Source organism: Alligator sinensis, unplaced genomic scaffold (assembly GCF_000455745.1).
Source record: "Alligator sinensis unplaced genomic scaffold, ASM45574v1 scaffold996_1, whole genome shotgun sequence".
In the NCBI taxonomy this organism is placed as follows: Eukaryota; Metazoa; Chordata; order Crocodylia; family Alligatoridae; genus Alligator; species Alligator sinensis.
Window position 1 is genome coordinate 180,035 of NW_005842581.1, and position 25,868 is coordinate 205,902.

At 46.0% G+C, this 25,868-nt stretch overlaps 1 protein-coding gene across 1 annotated transcript in view; it reads right to left on the minus strand.

Moving 5' to 3' along the window:
- LOC102384374 (trifunctional purine biosynthetic protein adenosine-3-like) overlaps positions 1-25,868 on the minus strand; it is a 53,856-nt gene that overhangs the window by 8,068 nt on the left and 19,920 nt on the right. The window contains exons 10-24 of the mRNA XM_025214418.1: positions 23,916-24,001; positions 23,205-23,373; positions 21,281-21,512; positions 21,063-21,157; positions 18,969-19,078; positions 14,368-14,566; positions 13,565-13,816; positions 12,272-12,424; positions 10,155-10,358; positions 9,727-9,870; positions 6,095-6,225; positions 5,262-5,403; positions 3,633-3,748; positions 1,855-2,074; positions 666-773 (exon numbers count right to left, since the gene is read on the minus strand). Of these exons, the coding sequence (XP_025070203.1) occupies positions 666-773; positions 1,855-2,074; positions 3,633-3,748; positions 5,262-5,403; positions 6,095-6,225; positions 9,727-9,870; positions 10,155-10,358; positions 12,272-12,424; positions 13,565-13,816; positions 14,368-14,566; positions 18,969-19,078; positions 21,063-21,157; positions 21,281-21,512; positions 23,205-23,373; positions 23,916-24,001 (2,361 nt within the window). The remainder of the gene's footprint in view (positions 1-665; positions 774-1,854; positions 2,075-3,632; positions 3,749-5,261; positions 5,404-6,094; positions 6,226-9,726; positions 9,871-10,154; positions 10,359-12,271; positions 12,425-13,564; positions 13,817-14,367; positions 14,567-18,968; positions 19,079-21,062; positions 21,158-21,280; positions 21,513-23,204; positions 23,374-23,915; positions 24,002-25,868) is intronic.

Sequence of the window (25,868 nt, forward strand, 5' to 3'; positions counted from 1 at the left end):
TTCCCTTTCAATAAATTAGATGATCTTTTGAATAATCCTTAAATTCTGCAACAGAACAAAGAAAGATCAAGGGAATAATCCTTGTCCCTGGGAATTCAAGCCAGGTGAAGGTGGCCTGATTCTCTTCTTAAATTTCCCCTTTCAAAAGCCTGTTACAGTTGCCTCTTGGCTCTGCTATCTACTACAGTGTGGCAGCTGGCTCAAGGACCTTATTTAAGGGACAACTTTAATGCAAAAACCACAATTTTCCATGAAGCTGGGCATTTAATTTCTAATTTTCCATGAAACATTTAAGCATTTTCAAGCATTTAAGAACATATTTTTACTGCATTTTTAACTATTTGAGCACAAGACTCTAGAAGGGGGCTATTAGAACCAGCACCCTGGGGCACTAGAGCTAGAAACGTAACAAGTGATACTGATGCGGCCAGTATTTGGCTGCCTTGTCATAGGCAGAAAGAGTTCACAATTGATCAAGAACACTTCTTTGTGCCTTCTAGGCAACAGAAACCTTGTTCCCTCCCCATCATGTGCAGCAAAACATCCACCACGGAGAAGGCAAACATGAGGCAACCTCTAACTAGGGTGATGTTAAGGAATAATGTTCAACAAGACTCCTATTCCCTTTGATTATATTTGCATTTCCGCTCATCCCTTATTCTCACCTCCTGAGCCAGGCCTGCCCAACAGAAGCACCTTGCCATCCAGTTCTTGTACCATGGCTCCTGCTTCTGTGCGTACATTGTGTGCATACTTGGGACGCCCATGGTTTTCTGGAATCGGACGGAACAATCAAAAGCAGCCGACACAACTTATCCTTTAACAGTTTCCCTCAGAAGCCAATGCACTACTTTCTATAATAAAAGGAAGCAGGGTGTAAAAAAAATAAACTGCAGCTGTATATGTGCGTGTATACAGTAAATTCCCCTTTCTCAGATGTAGCTGAAAATGGAGGTATGTACCCCGAGAGGGTGATTTAGGTTCCGACACTGCTACAGCAAAGAATCTGCAACTGCAGAGCTGAGAACATACTGTGAGGAATACGCTCATTGGTTTCATTCCAACAGGGCACAGGACAGGGTGGAAGCAACTTCCCTAGGGACATGGCAGTCTTCAAACCCAGGGCCTTGACCTTGGCACCACTGAGCAATCAGCCAAGGAGTGTTGACGTCCTCTCAACTCTGCCTCTTGTTGCACAAGAGCAGTTCCAGAGAAGTAGACCCTGGCCCTGGCTCTACTTAGCCATGCCTTGGAAGACACTGGCTAGAGCCAGCTGCTGCTCCAGGCTGTGGTCTTCGTACTTTTTTGGCTGCCATGCAAGGCAGGGGCCCCAGCTTCCAGCCTGCCGTTGCCTGTTGGAATAAATATGGGAAGCCTGCTGTCACCCATGCCTTTGGCAAAGGAAGGGAGGGAGCTTGGCCATATGAGCCTGGCTTCCCCATTTGAAGCCTTCTCCCCACTATGCAGGAGAGAAAAAGAAGAACTCTTGAGCCCAACCAGCCAGGAGCTGCCAGGCCCTCAGGAGAGGCGAGTGGCTCCCTCCATTCCACCTGAGACAGTGATGGAGCAACCTAAATTCCCCATCTCACCCCTCCCAGACAGAGGCTGTAGGCTCAACAGGATCAGAAGTTTCACGGGTATATAAATGGCTCGCTAGTTTCAGTCAAAGGAGGCTGCAAAAAAAAAAAAAAAGAGGCATCGGGCTAGCAGGGAACAGCCTTTCTGGGATATGGGAGCAGAGACTGGCCTCAAAACCCAGACTGCAGCCTTAGCAGGCCAGCACTCCCACTGGTGAGCTATTAGCCAAAGGCTACTGCCCATCAACCTGTTCCAAACCTCTTGATGAATTCCTACCCTCTGATGTCCTTTGATGAATCGGCTGTTGGCCTTCTGATTTGCAGCAGGTTTTCCTATCTGCTCCTAGCTGCACCATTCCCTTGGCCACCAGCTGCAGGGCAATGGGAAAGGCTCGGCACTCTGCTTCCCTCAGCCTTTCAGACAAGGTCTTCTCCGTGTCATCCACCTCCACAGGGATGAGCTCTTGGTGAATTACTGCTCCTGCACTGGACTCCTCCTAGGAGGGAAACACGTATACAGTATGTAACAAAAACTTATAGGGCCTGTGGCTCTGCTCCTTCACTTACGTTTTTTTCTTTTTCCTTTTCTTCTTTCTTTCTCTGTCTTGTCACATGTCTGTCAACCTGGTTGCCTAGGCAACCAATTTTCTGCCTACCCATCTCGGGTAGGATGGGGTGGATCTAGCCTCTCCATTGTTATGAGTTCTGACCACACAACATGGGGGCTAGGCTTAAGCCAATGTCACTCCAATAGGTAACGCTGATGTTTTTCACGCTGGTCAGCATCAAACAACCCCTGTCCTTGACTGGGTCCAGGTGATGAGGTCAGGAGGACTATTTAAGAGGGTCCCTCCATGTTGGATGGGGTCGGACATCTTTGGGGAACACAGAGACAAACAAATGGCCTTTGGAGCTCTTTTAGACTCTGAATGAACATGCAAATAACCTACCTGAAATTTAGCCAGTAACTTAGAATAAAGTGTTCTAGAAGTATAAGGCTATCAAGCCACTTCCATTTGCTCAGGGTTGTTCTTTTGTTACTTCTCTGAATTGTACCCCTCCCTATGCCTACCCTCTCTACCCAATAAAGCTATCCGATATAGCAAGCCTTGTAAATGTTTGAGAGGGATTAGGCAACCCTTTTTGCTCCCTTTGCTCGGCTGACTAAGGGAGGCTACTTTCTATGCTTCTGGTTATAAGAAGTACCCCCAAGGTCTACAGGGTCCGTGTACCCTGGGTGGCACAGGGCCCTAACAAAAATCAGACCTAGGGTGGTGGCAGCAGTTACACCAGGCTTGCGGGCGTGCTCCAGGAACTGGGTTGGCAGGACGTGGGCACCCCAGGGGAGACACCTGAAACATGGTTTTGGTTGGGTGCAGTGGGGCAAGTTGCTCAGCACAGGAGCACCCCCTATTGGCTTGCCACACAGCCATCCCCTTCTAAGCACATGCAAGTTTCAAGCAAGGTTGAGAACAGTGCATATATACAGCAGAGAGCCTGAGATCTGAGCAGGAAGGGGTCACTAGATCTCCTCATAAGAGCATTTGCACTAGCAAGGGCAGTCTACTGGAAGAGGAGAACAGTATCAGTGTGACTGCTCATTTAAGGAGTAAAGAAAGAGAGGTGAGGAGATCTCTGGTGGCAGCCTAAGAAGAAGTGGGATTGTAGGAGAGACTAGGACAGGCCCAGGTCTGTTCTGTGAGGGGAAAGAAAGGATAACAAGTTGTTGAGTATGAGGGAAGGGATAAAAGAGAGCAGAAGTAAGGCACTGTGAGGGGGTAGGACCACTGCAAGGACAGGCTTCAATGGGAGAGGAAGCCTTGAGTACAGGTGCCTGCTGGGCTAAGACCCATTTTTGTACAACCCTACTCATCAATTGACCTTCCTACAGGAATTCAAGCTCCCAACTCTTCATAGTTTTGTTAATTCCAGGGACAAGTGCATTAGACTGCAGTTAGCCAGTCACTGTTCATGCCATTCAGGGATGACTAAAACAAGCAATACTCGTCACTTGCATATATTTAGAGCAATTCTCATAGGCAGCGGCATACTTACCAGTACAAAATGCACTGTACAGCCAGTCACTCTGTGGCCTGGTTGGAGCACTGACTTATAGGCATTTCCCCCTTTCGCTGGTGGCAAAAGTGATGGATAAACATTCAAAATTTTTCCTAAATATTAGCATGAAAAAAAGATAAAATAAAGTTAGACGAATTCCCTTCAACATTAGCTGAGGAATGACTCACAACACGTAAATCTCTCTGCTCACAAGGGCCCTAAGTGTCATTCAACAGTCTGAAAGGTTCCAGCCAAAGTCAGAGCCAAATCAGGGGCTCTCACCTTATACATCAGCAAGATAAGTGGAACTGTGCTGGAGGCGCTAGATCTGAAGTAATTTATTAAATATCGTATTTTCAGGGGCCACGGTGGCGAGGTACAGAGACCGGGGCAATCCAAGCTAAAGCAGATGTGAGCTAAGGCTAAGAGACAGTCATCTGCCCAGTGGGAGGTGTAGGTGGTAAGGCTTTGTCTACTCTCCTGAATGGCAGTTCCACGTCACTGCTCTGCCTAGGAGGCAGGACAGGGGGAAGAAAGAGTAGGTTGTGCAGCCTCACAGCCAAATGTGACCTATGCTCTTCAAGGACCAACTAAAAAGAAAAGCCTTCTAGGTGTGGCCTCAGGAAATAAATCAATGTTAATTAGGACAGAGGATTCATTTGAGAGGGAGGAGCAGCCCTCTGAGTAAATATAAATCTAGAGTATATATCCCCTACCACTCTGGGCAAGGAGCATGTGTGAAGGAACCCAGGTCCCTAAAAGTTAGATTCTAATACCCTACCACAGCGGTTCCCAATCTGTGGTACGAGTACCACCAGTAGGCATGCAAGCAACCTGTCAGTGGCCCACATTGTCATATAAAGTAAGTATAATAAGTCTATTAAAAATGTACTGGTGGTACTTAAGGTTGTATCATTTTTAAATTGGTGGTGCATAATCTGTCAGAATTTGGGAACTGCTGCCCTAATGTTCATGGCAAGCTGGAGTACAGGATACTGTCATGCTGCACTGCTTCTGGAGCAGCCCCAGAGGAAGAAAGAACTCTCGAGTCTGTCCCGGATTCCCTGATGTTTTGGGCAGGTCCACACCCAAAGCCCTTTCACCCCCTGGTATAGTGATGTCTTTGGGCAGGTTGCAAGGGACAGAAATGAGCTTCCACCTGCTTTGCAGCCTCCCTACCTCATCCACATGGGCCAGCCAAGATTGCTATCCATAGGCCAAGCAGCTCCAAAGCCACAAGGGGAGCAGAGACAGACATGGCTTGGTAGGGAATAGACATAAATCCTGTGACTCTGTGGCTCCTGCTTTCCTACCTCTGCTGCTACCGCATGCTATAGCATAGAGGTGCCCTGCACTAGCACCATGCCAACAGCCTAGCCAGGCCACACTGTCTCTGTCTAGTGCTTTGCTTATAGCATAGCCTCACTGGCATGAATAAATGAATGAGAGCATACAACTGAAATGCCATGACTAAGGCATTATTCAATGCAAGTAAAGGTGTCAGGCTGTCTCCATATTGGTAATCCAGGGCCCTACTGCATAGCTGCTGGAGAGGTCCAGTCTCACTCAGTCTCTTCATGCCTTTATTACAGCTACTGGGAAGAAATGATTACCCTGGTTTCTTACCACTCCACTTTCTGAGGAAAGCGCTGGACAAAATTCTCATAAATCCGGCCAGGCAGATCAGTTCAACAGAGAATTCTTCAAGGACTCTGTCGATTGTGCCGTCAAATTCAGAGCGGCTGCCATACAATTTATGGTCAATCACCTAATGTTAAAACACACCCAAAGAACTGAATGCATAAGAATAAGAGAGGCACAGGGAACACATAAGGAAAAATACAAATCAATTAAACCCCAAACAGTTGTCTTGTCAAAAAAGTATATCACAACTTTGTGAGTGCTCATTCACACCCCTTTCCCATTCCTGCCCTCTTCAGCTTTGTGTAGGGACCAGTCTAAACCTACTTTCGAGTTGCGTATGAAAAGCCCCACCATTTCCTCTAGCTCAGCTGCCAGCCAGGAAAGGATACTCTGTAACACTTTTCCTAAGACTTTTGAGAAGTGTGGAAAAGTACAACAGAGACAGATACTCTCCCATTCTGAATTCACACTCGCTCAAAGATCCTGTGAAGTAAGTAGACAGACTGAAATCAGTGACACTTAAATGTATGGAGCCCTACTCCCAACTGATGGAAGTTGATTGAAAGACTAAATTTCCATTGCCTTACAAGAGATGCCACTGTTTCTTGCTTCGCTGGTAACAGTGATAAGGTGCAAATCTACCCTGCCTTCTACTTGACTTCAGACTAACAAGGCTAGCTGCACCTGACAAGTACATAGCAAACATAAAAAAGTTTAAATAAGTCTGGAGCAAGAACTATTTAGCAAGAGCTTCTCCCAGACCTGTAAAGTTCATGAACTGTTAGACGGGTTAGACAGGAACTGCATGTTCTTACCCTGGTGGGAATCCCAGCCCTGGCTGCATTCCTCAGTTCTTCCACCCCAGGCTTGTTAGAGATGACAAGGGCCACTTGGGCACAGCTTGCTGGTTCTTTTGCATAAGCAATAAGTGCCGCAAGGCTGGTACCTCAAATAAAAAGGGAGAGAAAAAGAACCAGTCATGTAACAGGGGCTGCACATCTATGTAAGACAGCCGACTCCTAACCACAGGCCATTAACTTTCTAATACAACAAATGATGTGATTTGGGTCCACAAAGTTTGTGTTCCACACCTCTTGGCTTCCATTAACAAGCCTACCATTTTTGTGCAGACGCATCTGGTTCCAGAGAACCCATCCTGAATGTGGGTACTCCCAGATATTTGTTCAGGCACAGCATGGAAGTGTCCAGTTTGCACACCTGAACTCCTTCAAGGGCTCATAAGTGCTTGTCATGTGTGTGAAAAGCCACGCACATGTATTTTTCAAGAGCAGTGACAGAAGCCTGCTGAAAAGCTGGAACTGCTATCCATAGTAAACTATGCTTTTTTTCTGCCCCTGCACACCACCATTCTAATAACCTGGCTCCACATTATCACTTAATAATATGGTGTTGCCCAGAGGCTCCTAATAGGATGAGGGTACCACTGTAGTATGTACTCTACAAACACATGGCTCCTTCCCCCCATATCTTATAAAGAAAGGCAATACTTCTGGATAGAAGGCTTATATACTCCCCACTCCTGCCATGATTTGCAATGTATTCTTAAGCATGAAATAATTCAATAAAGATTTTACTAAAGAAAGATCAGAATGCAGCTAAGTTACAGGCCTGCAGGGCTGCTGTGCCTCATGCAGACACCTTTTTGCAGAAACACGGGTATTAAAATCCATTTGCATATAGTTGAACATTCAGAGCTAACTTCCTTTCTGCTACCCTGGGAACTGACTTTACAAAAGCAGCACCATGACTGAAAAGGGTAGGCCAAAGCATGGAAGGCTGCTCTTGTTCTTGTCAGCTGGGGCTAGGGACATTTGAGTCACTGGGGGTTCTGTTGTGTAGAATAGGGTAGGATTTGGAGGAAAACATATCAAAACAAGGTACTAGGCTTGGCTTAGGGAGTTCAATGCTGAGACAAGTGGGAAGGAATCTTTCCCTGCCCTGGTCTCTGTGGCTGCTTCCAGAACCCCACAGCTGCAGCAGCCCATGACAGCACTACATGGCTGTCTCTGGCGATCACTAACCAGTGGATCCTGCCCCATTCCCCTACACAACAAAAGGAGAGTCACATCACTGAGATGCTTTCAGTTGGCTGTGGATGCAGACACCCACATGCTCCCGTCGGCTTCTATATAACAGGACCACAGTGGCTTAGTCGTGCCTGTCCTCAACAGCTGTGAGCAAGCACAGGCTATTCACCAAGTGCTCCTTCTGAACTTTCAGCTTTCCAGGTATGTAATAGCTCGAGGAAATCTTTACTGCAGAGCAAAAGTAGAATCAATGAACAACAAAAAAATCATTTAGCTGGGGAAGAACAAGTTATCTGTTTGAAGAGAGTCACCTTCCACCTCAGGAATGTACAACTTTGTTGATAAGTCTTTTAAACCAATTCTCTTCCAGGGAGAAAAATTGACACGGGTGTTCTTTCTTCTCACAAACTGCCAATGACCAGAAGCATTCAAACATGTAAATGGTCAAAGCCTATAACTTCACCCAGAACATAACTGCGGTAGGACCCAGAAAGCATGCTCATTGGAGAAACCAGAATGCAGGGGAATTTGGACAAGTGGGGGGAGGGGGGAGGAGAAGAGGAATGCCCAGAGAGGTTACTCCAGCAAACCGACTCTGTGGCTTTGGGTAGAAGGTTCATTGCTGCTCTCCCACATAGCTCCCCAGTGTCGGAGTTACTCACAGGGATGGATATCTACCTTTCAGATGGCAACCGAGACCTATCCCACACAGATGTCTCTGTATCATTTGCAAGCCAGAGCACAACATGAACACACAAGCAGCTTGACAAGCTGCAGAAGGAGTTTGCTGACTTGTACTGAACACTCCAGGTCTGCTTCGTGTAATGACTGCAACCTGCAAAAAACCCAGGTTCCTTGGCCTAGAAGGACGATTCCCAATGCGGGGAGCTAGGTACCAAGGGTCCCTGCAGAGTAAATGGAGAGAGCAGGGAACCCCTGATAAGGAAGCCAGAGCACTGATATGCCTAACAGGGAGTGAGGTTATAAGACATGAGGCACAGGGGTGTCTGGACTCCTGCTCTTCTCCAGAGCTTTGGTGTCTGACTCGGGGATGAATATCAGGGGCCTCTGTGGATTAAGATCCATGTCAGTGAGCAGCTGGCTAGTGGTGGTGGTGCTCACTTTTTGCATAAGAGTTGCAGCACATGCCCAGAAAGTGGAAGACCAGAAGTCTGGGCCTACCCGACTCAAGTCTCCAACCTCTCAAAAAACAAAAGCAAAACAAAAAAGCCTGGACAACCCGGCCATAGAATAATCTGGGCAAGGGCACTCCACCAATCCTATCCAAGCTGGCCCCTTGGGTAGCCAAATATACAATCCATGGGGCAAGAAGGAGAGGAGCCCAAGTCTGTACCCCAATGCTGAGGATACCTCTACAGAAGGAGGGAGTTCCAGGATCAAGGCTTAGTCCAGGTACCTATGGTCAAAATGGAGACACTAAATGAATTTAGACACCCAAGGGATTGTGACCCTGCTCCAACAGCCACAGTCTGTATCGCTGCTCACAAACAGTGTGAAATTTAGGAGCTTAGGTGACCAACTGGGATCCAGTCCCTTGCCAATTCATTCTGGCACCCCCTTCTCAAGGATCTGCACCAAGCATCGACAATTTATGACCAGTGAGCCTGGGGAGCCATTGGATCTGGCCTGTGAACATAAGGTTTTGGAGGGTCCCAGTGTCTGCCCACCTGAGGCCCACAGCCAGAAAAAGTTACTGACTGCTTGTACCTGGCTGGCTGGCAGAAGCTTGCAGCAACCTGCACACTCCCAGCTGTAGGAGCCTGCAGGTTGGCAGGGACTACAGCCTAGCTGTGGGCAGTAAAGCCTGATTGCAGGCTGCCTTGGAGACCAAGCAGCTAACAGTAGCTGACCACAGGAAGCTAACAGCGCCTAGGGAAGAGAACTTGGGGAGAGACTGGGGAGCAGGAGAGAGTCCTTGGCTAGCAGTGGCAGAACCAAGCCAAGGATTCTCCCAGGGTCTTGTAAGAGACCCAGGGTGGCTAGCTGGAGGCAGAAGCACCTTGAGGCTACAGGAGGGAATTCACTTGAGGGAGAGAAGGAGAAGGAGGACTGTACTGTGGCATTGAGGGAGCAGCACAATGCTGACAACACCTTTTCAGGGGCTGGAGAGACCACAGGACTGTGAGTCCCCCTCTGTGGATTATGTTACGTGTGTTGTTGAGCAGTGATTGAAGTAGGAGGTTTCATGTGGGGCAAGTGCACCCAGGAAACAAAAAAGACTAGTTGAACTAAGCAACTGCCCAAACCCAGTATACTGCCAATCTACAGTTAATGCCCCTCCTGATATTCCCACTGCAGTAAATGGAGCTATACATGCTTACAAGCAGACTTCCCAGATACAGGGATGCTTTCCTGGGCTATGAAAAATGCAAATTCACCTGCTCCAGAGATGAGAACAGCTACTTTCACTTTGCTCTTTTTGGGCTGGAGGTGACTGTCCAAGAGAGCAGCATTCTGCTGACACTGGGATCCATGTAACTGCAAGGCTTTCAGGAGATCCTTGACTTTCACAGGAGCAGATCCTTCAGACATGAGCAAAGGTGACAAGTAAAACATCTCACAGAGCAGACAGTCCCTGGAACACCAATTTCTAGTGAGATGGATTTGAGCATCTTCCAGGAGGTACCCAGCACCTCACATGATCAGACCCAAAACACTTTGGTTTGTGTCAGCACATAGATTAAATGGCACACTCCCTCTGAAGTCAATGGAAGACTTCATTTTTTTCAATGAATTTTGGATCAGAACATAACAAGTGAAATTCTTCCCCCTCTAACCCTTATTTCTAGGTAGGAGGCCCAGTAACCTGTGCGCATAGAGACAATGTTCCCTATCACCCACGCTTCTTCATGTCTCTTTATGTCCATCAGAACCTGCTCAGCCAACTCCTTCTGTACCACCAAGACAGCACCAATCCCACAATTAAATGCCTGGGCCATCTCTTCTTCTGAGAGGTTCCCCTCATTATGGAGCCAGGAAAAGATCTGGGGTATCTTCCAGCTATGAGCATCTGAAAAAGATGGGTGAAATTCTTATAGGTCAACAAAATTGTTGTCTACAAGCAGCCACAAACACTGTCCTCTACATTTCAAAAGTATTGCAGAGTTAGCTGCCCAAGTCCTGTTAACATTTATGGGAATAAATGTTAAAAACAGGAGGCTAGAGGCTTTGCACGGCCCATTAAAAACATACTAATATATGTGAGCAGCAGAACAGTGACACACACCCTAGATCATGGGTGCTCAACCTCTGGCCCACAGGCCATAAGTGGCCCACAGAGCCTTGGCACCTGGCCTGAGGGGCTCCCCACAGAAGGAAAATTTGGCAGTGGGGAGCAGTGGCAGCTAACAGTACCCCCTGCACAGCGGACCGGAGCTGGGCGACGTCTCCTCCACTCGCACAGCTAGATCCAGGCCAAGCCATGCCACCTCCCTGCCCTTCCCCAGCATTACCAGATCAGGGCTGGGCCACATGCCTTCCCCTACTGTGGGTTCAGGTTGGGGCTGGGGTAGTTCCACCACGTGGCTAGATTGGGGCTGAGCTACCCCATCTCCTGTGTGGCCAGGCAGGGACTCATCACGCCTGCCTTGGGTGCCAGATCAGGACCACCAGTCGGATTCAGCCCAGGGACTGACAGGCACTGTCCATCTGGCCTGCCAGGCAAGAGGTTGGGCACCACTGTCCTAGATCAATCAGAAGTGCAAAGCTCTAGTCTTCTTGCTAGAGTGGAGAGCTTGTTTATGGCCAGGCCATGGGCTAGATTCTCTGGGCTGTTCCAGCAGTTCAGTTGTCAGGTTCAGGAAAGGCATTTGCTGTGGATATTGCTGTGTACACAGATGCATGCTGATGGTGGAGTTGGGGTGCTGCAGCTGAGCCAGTGGCTTGGCAAACATTGTGAATTCATCAGCACCCAGCTGATTTTCCTAATTTAATCAGGAACATTACAAAACATCAAAGCCTGCTGTGCTATTTCCTATTTTAGCATCTCTGAACTCTTTGACAATCTTCAGGAGCTTGGTCCTGCACACTGTATCTCAACTAAATGAACCCATTAAACTCCACTTGAAGAGTCTCCAACCACCTGCTCCCAGCACAGGCTCTGGCAAAAAAGCTTCGAACAAATTATCTAACTATGACAAACACTTCATCTATTATACCTTAATTTTCAAACAATTTAGCTAGTTTAGCTTTGGATTTTGTGGTGAAGTTTCTTCATTGATAAGCAGACTTTGCATTTTTTATGAGAAAAGAAGATATAAACTGGAAGCCCACTACAGCCAACCTGCCATTCTGACATCACTTTGTAAAATCCTAACAACTTTTACAATTAAAATTAGTCATCTTTGGTCTAGGGTACAACTGAAAGAATCCAGGTTTTAGGGTTTTTTCTACCTTAATTCCACTGAACAAAACAGAGCAGGAGAAATTTTGGAATCTGTGGGACATCTATGTTTAATATTTTGAAATATGCTTCCAGCTCATCTCAAAATTTACAGATAAATTCTAAAGCTATCCTGTGCTGTTTTTGCAGCAGATATCCAGGTGCTGTGGATTTTGGCAGTGGCCAAAATTAGCTCTGCAATAGAAATTGAGCTAGAAGTTTAACTTTGGAAAATCTACTTCCTTTTGATAAAACTGTGTTAAATACATACACATTATGGAGCAAGTAGTACAATTTAGCCTCTTTACCAAGCTTTTAAACTTCAATCTGAATGCTTATTTTGGAGAAGCTAGGTCAAAGAATTCAGTTTCTCCACATCGTGGATGGATGCTGCTTACGGCCTACATAGCTTTCTGACACTTTTAAAATCTATAAACATGTTGGGCCAGAGGTATTTCTAAGTACTCTTATGACAAAGTTGAAAATCAGGACCATACCTTACATACACAACACCTAGAGACATGTTCCTACTGTTTACTTACCCAAAACAACACCACATGATTCAGGAAGGATTCTTGGGATGCTTTTCATCAAGCCTCCTTCAGCAATAATAGCACAGGATTTCACATGCCCTGAACGAAGGACTGGAAGCAGAGACTTGCTGTACATATTTACTGGGGTTAGCAACAGCTCTCCTGTGAACAGAAATGTTTATCAAATCATTACAGACAAAAACCAAGGCAGAGAAACTTGTATCATGTAGTGCAAAAAGTGCTCCTTCAATCAGCGTGCTTCTTTGTTCCCTCCATGATGGAAAAGATATGAAAAAAGTGCACACTGTGGAGAACAGGTCTAGGAGAAGGCTGATGTCAGAAACCAAGGAACTGGATCCACGAGCATAGGTAATAGGGGTGTGCGAAGTGGGTCCTATTCGATTTGGATTTGACCTGAATCAGGGGACAGCGATTTGATTCATTGATTTGGATCACTGTCCCCGACTCAATTGGGCCAAATCGGGATCTGAACATTCGATGCCGATTTGGAGAATCAGTGATTCAGACATAGACACAGCTTTAAAATGTTTTTCTACATACCTTGAGGTACCAGTGCGGCTTTTGAACACTGCGATGCTGGGGCACATGGAGCATCCCACAGGAGTGTTGGGGGCCCTCCATGTGCTCGGCGGCAAACCCAAAAAGTGAACCATAAAGTACTCCAGGCCCACATCCGGGTCTGCCACAGAGTGTGCGAGGGGGCCCCCCTGCATCCCCCAGCTCAGCAGTTGGCTGTGGGAGGACCCTGGGTGCCCTGCCAGACCCAGGCGACACCAGTTGATGAGCCACGGGCGTACAGAGGGGCCCCCCACCACACTCCCTGGTGGACCTGGAAGCGGACCGAAAGTGCTTCTGGTCCACTTCTGGCTCTGCTGCCAAGCGCACTGGGGACCCCCCACACTTCTGTAGGACACTCCATCCGCCCCATCATTGCAGCACTCACAAGCTGCCTGTTACCTAGAGATATGTAGAAAAAAAACATTTAAAGCTGTGTCTACGTCCAAATTGCTCAATCTGTCCAAATCGATTTGGAGGGTTCCGATTTGATTCAGACAGATTAAAGGGTCTCCTGATTCAATTCAGATTGAGATTTGGCCACCGAATCGGTCCGAATCACCACTGAACCGAATCAGGGATTGAAGCTTCACACAGCCCTGACAGGCAACCACAGATTGGAAATTCAGTCTTGGAGTCAAGGAATTTTGCCTGCATCTTCTTGGAAATTCATCCAGTTTGGATGCTTTCTTAAAAAGTTTTACATTTAAAAGTCAAATATTATACCTAAAGTCTGGTCATCACATCCACCAGGTACTGGAGCAGTGTAGTGTAGAGAGGACATTAAGAGAATCTTCCTTACAAGGTTAAACCCACTGCTGTGAATCCCAGAAGAAGCTAGTCCAATAACTACATCCCCATCAGCAATTTTCTCCAGCTTCAGGAGCATCTGTCTTCGTTCCACTGCACCAACTACAAAGCCAGCAAGGTCATACTCTCCAAGTGAATACATGCCAGGCATTTCGGCAATCTCTCTCCCTAGAGCAGGAAGAAAGACTTCAGTACTGGGTATATATATGTTCAATGTTTTATTTTTAAGGTTATACACATCAAGCCTGAAATGGGAAATTAAATTCTATGTGGTACAAAAGGCACCTGTAACTAAAATTCACATTTGAAAGAAAATTCAGAACTGCTTCTTTCTGATTTCCAGAGATGAGGGGGGAGAAAAAAACCCCCAAAAGGTTAATGAAATTTAGAGATATAAAAAAAAAAGTAACAGCATGAAGGCAAAAGACTGCCTATATGCCAATTTCTGGAACAAAATCAAAATGGTTCTTCAAGGAAAAAAAAGTCCTCATATTTTTGCTTAGAAGGAGTAGAATTATTTTAGGCACTTAAAATGGGTGCTATCTGATGGGTCCAATTCTGCTCTCCTTTACAAGAGACTGAGCGAGAGAAGAGAATGAGGCCCAGCACCTGTGACTGGCATAGTGCCTTGGGTCTCTCATATTTACTGATGTCTCTCTTATTTTCTGTAGTTCAATATCAGAACATTCAAGTCCCTTGCAGGAAGGGAGAGCTCCTACCCAAAAGGATACATCCTGCTCTTCTACAAGCATCAGCTATTCCTTCTTTGATGACCTGGGTCACTTCAGCATCAAGTTTACTGTAGGCAAAGTAGTCAAGGAAGAAGAGGGGCTCTGCTCCCTGGGCCAGGATGTCATTGATGCACACAGCAACCAAGTCCTGACCAACGGTATTGTGTTTCTTACACACCTGTGCAATCTGCAACAGCAGAGTAAGAGAACCTTATCTTACCAGTGTGAAAGGAAGCAGAAATTAGAGATCACAAAGAGCTGCACTAGATCATCCAGTTCAAGGAAGTCAAAGACAAGGCCTACAAGATCTGTTGTCAGCTGGCCTAAAGGGATCCTCAAGGGGCTGGAAATTTGGTGTCAGGGTGAGCAGTGATAGTGTTAATTGCTACAGCTCCCAGAGCCATGGCAGCCCCAACTCATCCCACTACCAAATTTCTGCCCTGGAGGCCAGATGACATGGTTCTGTGTTTTGGATTCAGCCAGGAAGGCTGCTTATAGGGCCAGAAATTTAACAGTGGGATGAACAGTCATGGCACTTCCTCCTGGAGCCATGGCAATCAACACTGCTGCTACTCATTCCCAGCCCCAACTGGTTTGCAATGGAACCCACAAGGCTGAAAATCTGGCAGTAGGAAAATCCACCAACATTAGTGGCACTGCCATCAAATTTCCAGTCCTGTGGGCTCTGGACCAGCCTCCACCAGATCAGGTCCAAATATCTAATCCTGCCTGGGCAGACAGATGAGTTCAACACCCCTGATCTAGTTCAAACTATCAGGAATCAATCTACTGACTTCCATTAAACAGTGCACAAATGTAATACTTCTGGAAAGGCAGGCCCTTCTCCTAGCTTTGACTATACAGAATTTGTCCTTTCAGTATTTAAAAAACTATTTGCCCATGGTACAACTAGCATCTGAAAGTGACACAGGGTGCCCATTGGTTCTCTTGGAACAATTTAACTCAGTACATACATTTGTGGTTCTATACAGTGCAATGCTTAAGTATGCTTTTGCATTCTCTATTACTTAGCCTATTATGTTGATGTAACACCCTACAGAATTTGGAGAGGTTCATTAAATAATTCTCTTCTAAGTCTAAGGCAATGAAACTGCCTTTTAAAGACATTCTACAAGAACCCCTTCTCATCAACATTAACACCACAAGTCTTTTCTTTAGGCTTCTTTGGAGTCTTTGAATGGAAAGCCACCAGATTAAATCTTGTTTCCATAAGAAGGACTTAAGTGTTTTGTTTTTTTTAAATACATATGGTATTAAATGTATATGGTATTGCCTGCTCCCATGTGTCTTTGCTCCCCATCAGAAGTGGAACCTAACCCAACTGTCAATGGGGGCTTCTCTAAAGGAAGGAAAGTTTGTATGAACATAAGGACAAATGCAGCTTTTTGCACTGCTGTGGCTACACCAATGAAGTTACATTGGCGACCACTACTAACACAGACACGGTGCACAGATATAAAAGGGGGCTTCCCTCACAACATGTAAAATGACAACAAATGTTACATAAGTAAGGCAGGACATTAGGCCAAGTCTACAGCAAGAGATTGCACTAACGTAGCTATACTGGTTACAGCAGTGAAGAAGAATTCAGCATAGAAAGATTGGAAGAAAAACCCAAGTAAAGTCTCTCATTGGTTTCAGGATGGAATGGATGGGGTTCTGACACATTTGGATTTGGTCTATAATTTTGGTCCGTCTTACCTCACACAAGTGCGGTTCAAATCATCATGAAGGCAAATTATCAAGAACCTTTTGTTGTACTATAAGGATGACTCTTGTTGATCTTATGGCAACCCTGACTGGCACCAAAGGCCAAGAAAAGGTCTTGGGAATGGGACAATTAGAAAGAGAGAGTTGGGACAGCCCTCTACTAAACTGGTGGCTTAAGGACTGGTACTAGAGTCTGCACCAGCCAGAATTTTGGGATAAGAGGCATTTCAAAGCCTAAGATCACAAGAATATAAGAAAGATTGGAAGGGACTTCCTAAGCTAAGAGTGCAGTCCCCTTCTGTCAAAAGTAAGTGTCAGCCAGTCCTCTTTGTAAGCTTATTAAGCTTCATTTTGGAGTTTTCTTCTTGTAACTTCTTTTGGAAGGCTAATCCAGAACCTCACCATTCTGATGTTTAGAAATCTTCTACATTTTCATCCCGAGTTTATTTGTAGCTAGTTTAGACCCATTTATTCTTGTGCCAACACTGTGCATTAGCTTACACAGCTCTTTTCCCTCAGTATTTACCTCTCTCTCCCCGAAGTATCTAGAAAATCAGGTCCCCAGTCTGCACTAATTTTGCTAAGCTTGGTGAAGTTCAGCTCTTCTAGTCTCCTCTCATATGACAGATTCTTGATTTCCCTGATTATTCTAGTGGCCCTTAGGTACACCTATACCACTCGGAATTAATTTCTTGAACACAGGTACCCAGAACTGTCAGGGTATTTCAAGTGAGGTCTCACCACTGCCTTAGACAATGGCATTATATTTCTCTCTCTCTCCTGGAAACAGTTTCATAGTTGGTAGGGCTGGAAGGGACCTAAGCAGGTCATCAAGTCCAACCCCCTGCCATGGGCAGGAAAGGATGCTGGGGTCAAATGACCCTGGCTGGGTGATTATCTAGCCTCCTTTTGAAGAACCCCAGGGTAGAAGCAAGCACCACTTCCCTTGGAAGATGATTCCAGATCCTAGCCGCCCTGACTGTGAAGTAGTGCCTCCTGATGTCTAGCCTGAACCTACTCTCAGTCAGCTTATGGCCGTTATTCCTTGTAACTCTCGGTAGTGCTTGGGGGAACAGGCACTATCCCATTGCCTGCTGGTCCCCCTTGCCAAGTTTGTAGGTGGCCACTAGGTCCCCTCTCAGCCTTCTCTTGTGGAGGCTGAACAGGTTCAGGTCCTGCAGTCTCTCCTCACAGGGCCTACCCTGTTGTCCCCTGATCATGCAAGTGGCCTCCTTTGGACCCTCTCGATGCTGCCCACATCCTTCCTGAAGTGCGGCGCCCAGAACTGGACGCAGTACTCCAACTGTGGCCTGACCAATGTCGCATAGAGGGGGAGGATCACCTCCTTGGACCTGCTTGTGATGCATCTGTGAATGCATGACAAGGTATAGTTAGCATTCCTGACTACATCCCCACATCGGCAGCCCATGTTCATCTTGGAGTCTATAATGACTCCAAGATCCTTTTCTGCCTCTGTGCTGACAAGAAGGGAGTTCCCCAGCCTGTAGGTATGCTGTTGGTTTTTCCTCCCCAGGAGCAATACCTTGCACTTGTCAGTGTTAAAACCCATCCTATTCTCATCCACTCACCTCTGTAACCTGTCCAGATCTAGTTGTAGCCTGTCCCTTCCTTCTAGCATGCTCACTTCTCCCCACATCTTAGTGTCATCTGCAAACTTTAACAAGGTGCTTTTCACCTCCTCGTCCAAGTTGCCAGTGAAGATATTGAATAGTGGGGGCCTGAGGACCAAGCCCTGGGGAACCCCACTTTCCACGTCCCTCCAGGTTGAAAATGACCCGTCCACCACCACTCTATGGGTGCGGCCCTCCAGCCAATTTGTGACCCATCTGACTGTGTAGGCATCAACACCACAGTTGCCTAATTTTTTTTAAATGAGGATGGGGTGCGAGACAGTGTCGAAGGCCTTCCTAAAGTCCAGAAAGACTACGTCCACCACGACACCTGCATCTAAGGCTTTTGTGACCTGGTCTTAGAAGGCCACCAGGTTGGTCTAACAGGACCTGCTTCTAATGAACCCATGTTGGTTGCCTCTAAGCATAATCTCCCCTTGCAGATGTGCTCCTGGATAATTTTCTCAATTTAGAGGTAAGACTATAGTTTTCTTAGACTGAGGTAAGACTATAGTTTCCTGGGTCCTCATTCCTCTCTTTTTTGAAAATGGGGACCACACTGGCCCTTTTTCAGTTCTGTGGCACCTTGCCAGAGCACCATGAGAGCTCGTAAAGCTGTGCCAGGGGTCCCACAATGACCTCTGCCAATTCCCTCAGCACTCTGGGGTGGAGATCGTCGGGACCTGCCAATCTGAACATGTCTAGTCCCTCCAGAAGTTTCCTGACTAGGTCCTCACTGACCCTGGGCCTGGCTGTGCCTCCCCTGGGTCTGTCCAGATTCCCAGTAGGGGAAGATGTCCCTGTCCCTGCTCAGAAATCCTACATCATAGGATATAGTTTAGGATCACATAGGCCTTTGTCATAGCTGCATCATACAGGTGTCTCAGTCTTATCCAGTGACTGGCTAATATACCCAGCTATTTCTAATTTCCTAATTAGGGCATGATCTCACACTCTGTACCATTAAGTTTCATCTAATTTAATCACTGCATCTCTACGTTCTCAAAATACACGCACACACAGCTTGGTGATCTTCATCTAAAGAAATTCAACATTTTTCTGTTGTTGGTACTGATGGCTGTAGCATCTGGTAACAGCATCTGGCAGGATGCAACTGGTGTGGACTTGTAATGTCATTACAATAATAAGAGATCCACAGAGCACAATGTATTGTAGTTATCTAAAAAAAATCCCCAGCAGCTAAGTTCTGGACACATTAGCAGTTACCTGCAATTTAGTTCCAAGGCCTTTAGTTCGAGACACTAAAATAGGATCATCATATCCAAACGCTCTCAAGTCAAACAGACCAGCAAAGCCTTCCAACTCTGAATGGCTGCCTGCCAAGTATAAAAATGTCAAGGACAAAGTTGTCAGGACCAAAAGTGTTCCACATGCAAATTACTAAAGCTGGGGGAAGGGGAGAAACACCCCCCCGCCCCCTCCCCCCCAAAAAAAACAACTTATTGTGACCACTGATAAAAATATGCATGATCTTGTGAAATTCTGAACCTCAAAACTCACATTTTGTGATGCTACTAGTTTTACTGCTCAATATTTGTAAGCTGTAGCGAACAGTATTTATCAGTCATTTGCTAACAGCTGGTATCTCTTTTTAATCCACTTTAAAAGCACAGTTACATAACCAAGGCCCCTGGCAGATGTTCAGTTAAACAGGCCGTGGGATTAAATGTGCAAACCCACAATCACACCTCCTGCCATGCACGTGTAGCATGGCAGGAGACATGATTGTGGGATCAGGGATCACAAACCAATCTCACTACACTGCCAGTTTAGTACACTCTACTAAACTTGGAGGCAGCCAGCTGATTTCATAGGCAGATCCTGGGGCTGGCTGCCATTTTCATGGGCTGAACGCCATGCGGTCCCCCCACACCTCTGATCGGCTGAGGGGCCCTGACAGTCCCACCCCTCCCTGCAGATTGCCACATGGCCCAAAACCACAGTTTAATTACCTTGATTAAGCCCAGGGAAGCCATTAATCCACACATTATTAAATGTGGATTAATGGCTTCCCCCAAGCTTAAATCATGGTAATTAAGCTGTAGTTTCAGGCCATCCCCAAGCAGTAGGCTCTGCGCTTTTGATGAGATCACTGCAAAAATGAAATGAATAAACAAGCAAAAGTTACCAGCAAACAGAGAAAAGCGTGTGGGAAGCCCTGTAGTCTTGGAGTCCAGGGGGAGGGGGAACACAGGGGAGAGGATGGCAGGGCAAGGCTGCTTGCAGCAGCCTGTTGCAGGGCTTCCTGTGAGCTTTTCTTTGCTTGCTGTTAAGTTTATTTATTTTATCAGCAAGCCCGCCAAAAGCGCAGAGCCTGCCTGAAATCACAGTTTCTGTGAAAACTGCACAATAGCTACTTTGGTAGTCATGATCCTGGGTTTTCCCTGGACCAGCAAGAGGCAAGTAAATCAGATGATCGTCACTCCCAGCTTCAGGAGTGCATGGGAGTCAAAGGCTCCAATGCACCCCAGAGGGTGGGAGCCCCGATCAGCTGACTGCTGCTCCCAGCCCTGGAAGTACACCTCAGTCCTTGACTCAGGGCTGCACCCCGATTAGCTCCTGCTCCCAGCCTCCAGGGCACAGCACCATCAAGGGCTCCAACGCACACCCAAGGCTGGGAATGGCAGCTGATCACAGCTCCCATGTACGCCAAGGTTGGGAGCCCCAATTCACTGATGCCTGGCCACACGTGCAATTTAAGACATGATGGGCACAGCCACAAAGTTATTACACATATTTTGTAACACATAACTGTAACACCTAACTGGTTAATCATGTCTTAAAAGTAAAGTCTGCCAGAGGCCTAACATAAAACCTTCTCAGAGAGTATTACTGTTGTTAATAAAAAAAGAAAAGCAGCAGACTTCAATTATGGTTAACAAGATCACAAGCAACTTTTTATATATTACACTTTGCTACCACAACACTGGGGGGCTGACAGAAAATATACAGTAACAGCTATCCAGTGAGATAAAATGTCATTTCACTACCCAATAATATGCTGTATTTACAATTATATCAACGGCCTGAATAACTACACTGCAGTAGTCTAGTGCATCAAAGTTCAAGCCAGGGATCTTAATAATCAGGAATGACATTTCCCTGACTTATACTAGATCAATTCTGTAGTTAAGGAAAAGATGAAGAAAAGAAGCATTTAGGTCCCGGTCCAATCAAATTTAAGTGCAATAATTGCCTCATTACTTATATGAATACCTGCATAGAAGGACCACTCTGCCCATTTCAATCCATTTTACATTCAAAATACCAAGCAAGTTTGCAGCCCTGGCCTGACTTTACCTGATATGGTATTACTTTCAGTTGGTCGTTCACAGTGATCAATCAAAATATTGCTGGTCAAAGTTTCCATGCTTCTTCCTTTGCATACTGGGCCTCTGAAAAGAATTAATAGAACATTTCTTTTAACAGTGACAAAACTGTTGCCCATCACAGAACTGCAACAGTCTGGATGATTTTTTGATTACTACCTATCTCCACTAGTGTCTTTGCTTACATACACAGACTGTGAGAGAAATCCTAAAATTGGGTAACCAACATCCTTCCAATAAATGGCACCATGGAACTGTATGGCTGCCACTGCTTCATTGGCTTGTTCTAGTGCTGACATCAAATCCTCCATGACAGCTGTTACGGTAAGGACTCTTCCACCATTCGTCACCACTTTGCCATCTTTCACCGTTGTGCCTGAATGGAACACCTCCACTCCCAGCTCTTTCGCCTGAAGAAGACCTACAAATGAAAGCAGAACTTGAAGTTTCATGACTTTTTAAAACCAGACAATGTGGTGAAAGTGATATTCTCTTTATTTGTAGCAAAAGCACACCACAGACAGGAGTACTGCCAGTTTTCCCACAGCTCCTAACATGGCTTAACCCTCTCCTGAAAAGAACTCCTCTTTGTGGGAAGTTACTTCTGCTCACATGCCAACTTTACCCTAGGCTTTTTTTACTGACATTGCCATAAGAAACACCAGTTCACAGAACAGAAGTCAAGGATAAGAGGGATGGATTAGGACATCTACATTATCTCCCTGCCCACACATGGTTCTATATACTGGTTTTTATAATAATTTTAAATTGGACTGAACAAACTTATTCAGAGACCAGGTTTCCCTTGAGAAGCTAGTCCACAATGACACAATATTTAAACCTTGATTCTCATTTTCATTCTGCTACATCTCTCTGAATTGGCTGGGATGACAACAATCAATTCTTCACCCTCCTTGACACTGGCGCTCTTTGAATACTTGTAGCTGGTTCTCATCATTCCTGGTCACTATTAAAGTAAACTAATCATTTTGATTTGTTTCAATATATATCAGTGAGAGAGAGAGAGAGAGAGAGAGAGAGAGAGAAAGAGAAAGAAAGAAAGAAAGAAAGAAATCAAGCCTCTCCCAATCTCACAAAGAGCTAAAAACAGTTTTTAAATCAGCAGATTAAATCATTTCTGCTTTGGTGAAGCTGTTAGGGTTGACTCACTATGTAGGTTGTGAGCCAAAGCTGGCTGTGTTTCATGAGTCTGATACAAATGTAAATGCCTGTGGGCATGATCTTAAGACAGGTGCTAGAATACTGCATGTCCATGCAAGTACAATGTGAAAGTGTGTGACACCAGAAATAAACACAAAGAAAAAATTGTAATTGTGAAAAGTATGGGCCTTGCAAGGGAAAGACTTCCCTGCTTTTACTGTTTTGTAAAAACTCAGCATTCCTCAGGTGTAGCTTTAACATCTGAAACACACATTTGTCTAAGACACTACAGAACAAATAAAGACAAGGGTTGTGCTGGAGAGGGAAAGTAGTAGCAACAGGAGTATCTAAAGGCAGTCTAGCTCCAGAAATTTCATGCTGTAGTAGGAGGGGGCGGTATAACTTGGCCTTCTCTCTGCACTTCTAGATGATATATGGAGAGGAAGGACAGGCCAAGGCTGGCACAGGGAAAGCTCCAATTCTAGCATGCACTCCCTAGAGGTGTTGTGACTAAGACAGATAGCTCACCTGACCCACCAGCCAGTAAAGCAGAGCTGGTGCCAGAAAGGATGAACTAGAATCTGTGCTTCAGCTTCCTGAACTGCCTCTGGAAGAATTCTGCTGTCTCCAGAATTCCTCCAGGGACAGCTAGGGCTCTACTGCCCTATCTCATCACAATTTCAAACCAGAGCCTGGTCCTTAGAGAATAAGGTACCTTTAAACAGTTCACTCCATGAGACTTTGAAATATACCCCATCCACTAAATGACTATGAAAGGTCTCTATTCAGGAAGCTATGGAGAAAAACTCCTTATACCTCTGCTCCGCCTCCACACGTGCACTGGACCAACAGCAATATGGCTCTTTAGGAGAATGGCTAAATTCAGACTCACTATGCCTTCTTCTTGTAACTGCTATCAAAAAAAAAAAAAAAAAAAAAAAAAAAGACTCACCTGTTATTTCCATGCCATTAGCATAGTCTCCTGGGTATCCTTTGCTTATCATAACCACAGACACAGCAGTACTGTTTTCTGACCAGACTGGCATGAGGCTGCAGAGTTTGCCTTTGATTATTGCTTGAATCACTTCATAAAAGTCATTTTTTAACAGTGGAAGAATTACCTGCAAAGATACGTTCACAGCAATAGAGCTAAATGTAATTTTGCTCAACTGCTGAATTCAATGTTAAAAAAAAAAAAAAAAATCATGCTTTTCTCCAGGGAACTGATATGCATGAAATTCAACTTACTGAGCAAACACTGCACTTGTGGGACTGAAAATAGTGTATTGTGTACATCTGCAGATTCAGAAAGTTCATGAACATTTATTTACAGCAATTATTCCTAATAGGATATGGAATATAATAATCACCTATGAAGGCCCAGCGTGAAATAATAGTATTTAGCTTGAGGAACTGCATAGGCTTTTACCTACTTCAAACAAGTATTTGAATGACAACTCTTCACTGACTTAAAGACAATAGCTGAACATGTCAGAGACAATAAATGCCAACTAGTTCATTTTTTAACAGTTACTCTGTATGTTTTCTAAGACTTTCTCTTGTAGATACATATGTTTCTGGTAGAGGAGATGTGTATCCATTTTAAAGTAAATTATTACATTTTGATGTAGAAAATTGAGTAAATTCAAGATCTCTCACTCACCTGGCACTCAGGGTCACCAAAGTGACACTTAAAGTTTAATACTTTCACACCATCTTTGGTAAGCATTAATCTTGTTTGCAGCACACCTGAACAGAAAGCAGAGCCACAGGTTAGTCCAAAAGGGGTTGGGTTTTTTTGGTGGGGTTTTTTTTTTTTTTTTTACTTCCTTAAATGCAGTACAGTAATCTAAAGTGAGATGAATTCATGCAAAATACAGGAAGCCTGTGCCAAAGGATTCTGCTAGCATATATATCCCTTAAAAATTCTTTAAGGCCCAACACTCCAATGATAAGACACATATTTTGTGTTAGAATAAAAACAGAGCTGCCCAATGGCAGCCTGGGAGTTGCATGCAATCTTTGAATCACAGAAAATTAGGGTTAGAAGAAACTTCAGGTGGCCATCTAGTTCTACCACCTGCTCAAAGCAGGACCATCCCCAACTAGATCATCCCAGTCAATGCTTTGTCTAGCCAGGTCTTAAGAATTTCTAAGGATGGAGACTCCACCATTTCTCTGGGGGAGCTTGTTCCAGTGCTTTACTACCTTCTTGTGATAAGGCTTTTTCTCCTATCTAACCTAAACTCCCCTTGCTGCACCTTGAAAAGACCATCACTCCTTGTCCTACCATCTGGCACCACAGAGAACAGTCCAGCTCCATCCTCTTTCTAACCATACTTAAGGTAGTTTAAGGCTGTTATTAAATCCCACCCCCCTCAGTCTTCTCTTCTCCAGACTAAATAAACCCAGTTCCTTCAGCCTCCCCACCAAAGTCAAGGGTTAGCCCAGGGGTAGGCAACATTTTTTGACCGGAGTGCCAAAAACCCCCACAATGTCTACCTTGGAAGGTGCCAGAGTGACAGCATGCCAGGAAAAAACACAAAACAAAACACAAAAAAAACAAGGGCAGGGGGTACATGGCAGGATACACTGCATATTATTATAGTTAATAATCATAAAATGTTGCCCCCCTTTTATTTTATTCATTTATTTTTACAGTAAATACCAAATTTTCTAAAAATTGTAAACCTAGTGGCAATAAATAAAACTTCTGATACTCCCTTTGATCTTGTGTATTTGTTTTGTGCAGATCCCCCCCCGCAACAGACCCCCAGCCCTGCTCATGGCCCTTGCCCCCCACCCAAAGCCCCTGCCCCCCAGCCCAGGCTCTGTGGCTAACAGCAGCTACCCAGAGCCTGGGCCAGCTGCAGCTGGGAGGCTGCAAACAACTACTGCCTCCCGGGCCCCGGCCTCAGTCCCATCTACCTCCCAAACCCAGACCCAGCCCCAGGCTCCAGGGAGGCAGCAGATACTGGCAATGCTCCCTGCTGTGCTGTGCTGCACTGCACTCCCTGCTGCCCAGGAGAGGACAGCAGGGCCAGGAGCACAGCATTTGTGACCCAGAGCGGCAGCGCACAGAGGGGCTGCACAAGGAAGCTACCTACTGCTGCAAGCTCCGCACTGCCTGGGTCACACTTCCCCTGTGTGCACGGAACCAGCATCAGCAGCACACAGGGTTGTGCCCCTTCCCGCTGCCCCTGCCTGCAGGGGAAGTGTGGCCAGGGCAGTGGGGAACTCGGAACAGCAGGCAGCTTTCTGTGCCCCCCCACAATGTGCCCTGCCGCACTGGGTTCCACACGCTGCTCTGCAGAAGCGGCAGGGAGTGCAGCACAGCAGGAAGCATCGCCAGCATCTGCTGCCTCCCCAGAGCCTGGGGCTGGGTGGCAGCAGCTGTTGGCAGCCTCCCAGCTGCAGCTGGCCCAAGCTCTGGCCAGCCTGAGCTCCGTGGCTATCAGCAACTACCCAAAACCTGGGTTGGCTGCAGCCAGGAGGCTGCAAACAGCTGCTGTCTCCCCGCCCCAGCCCTGGCGGTCTCCTGGCCCCAGGGTGCCAGCACTGCACTTTGGGGCCAGGGCCAGGAGTCAGCAGCTGTTTGCAGCCTCCCAGCTGCAGC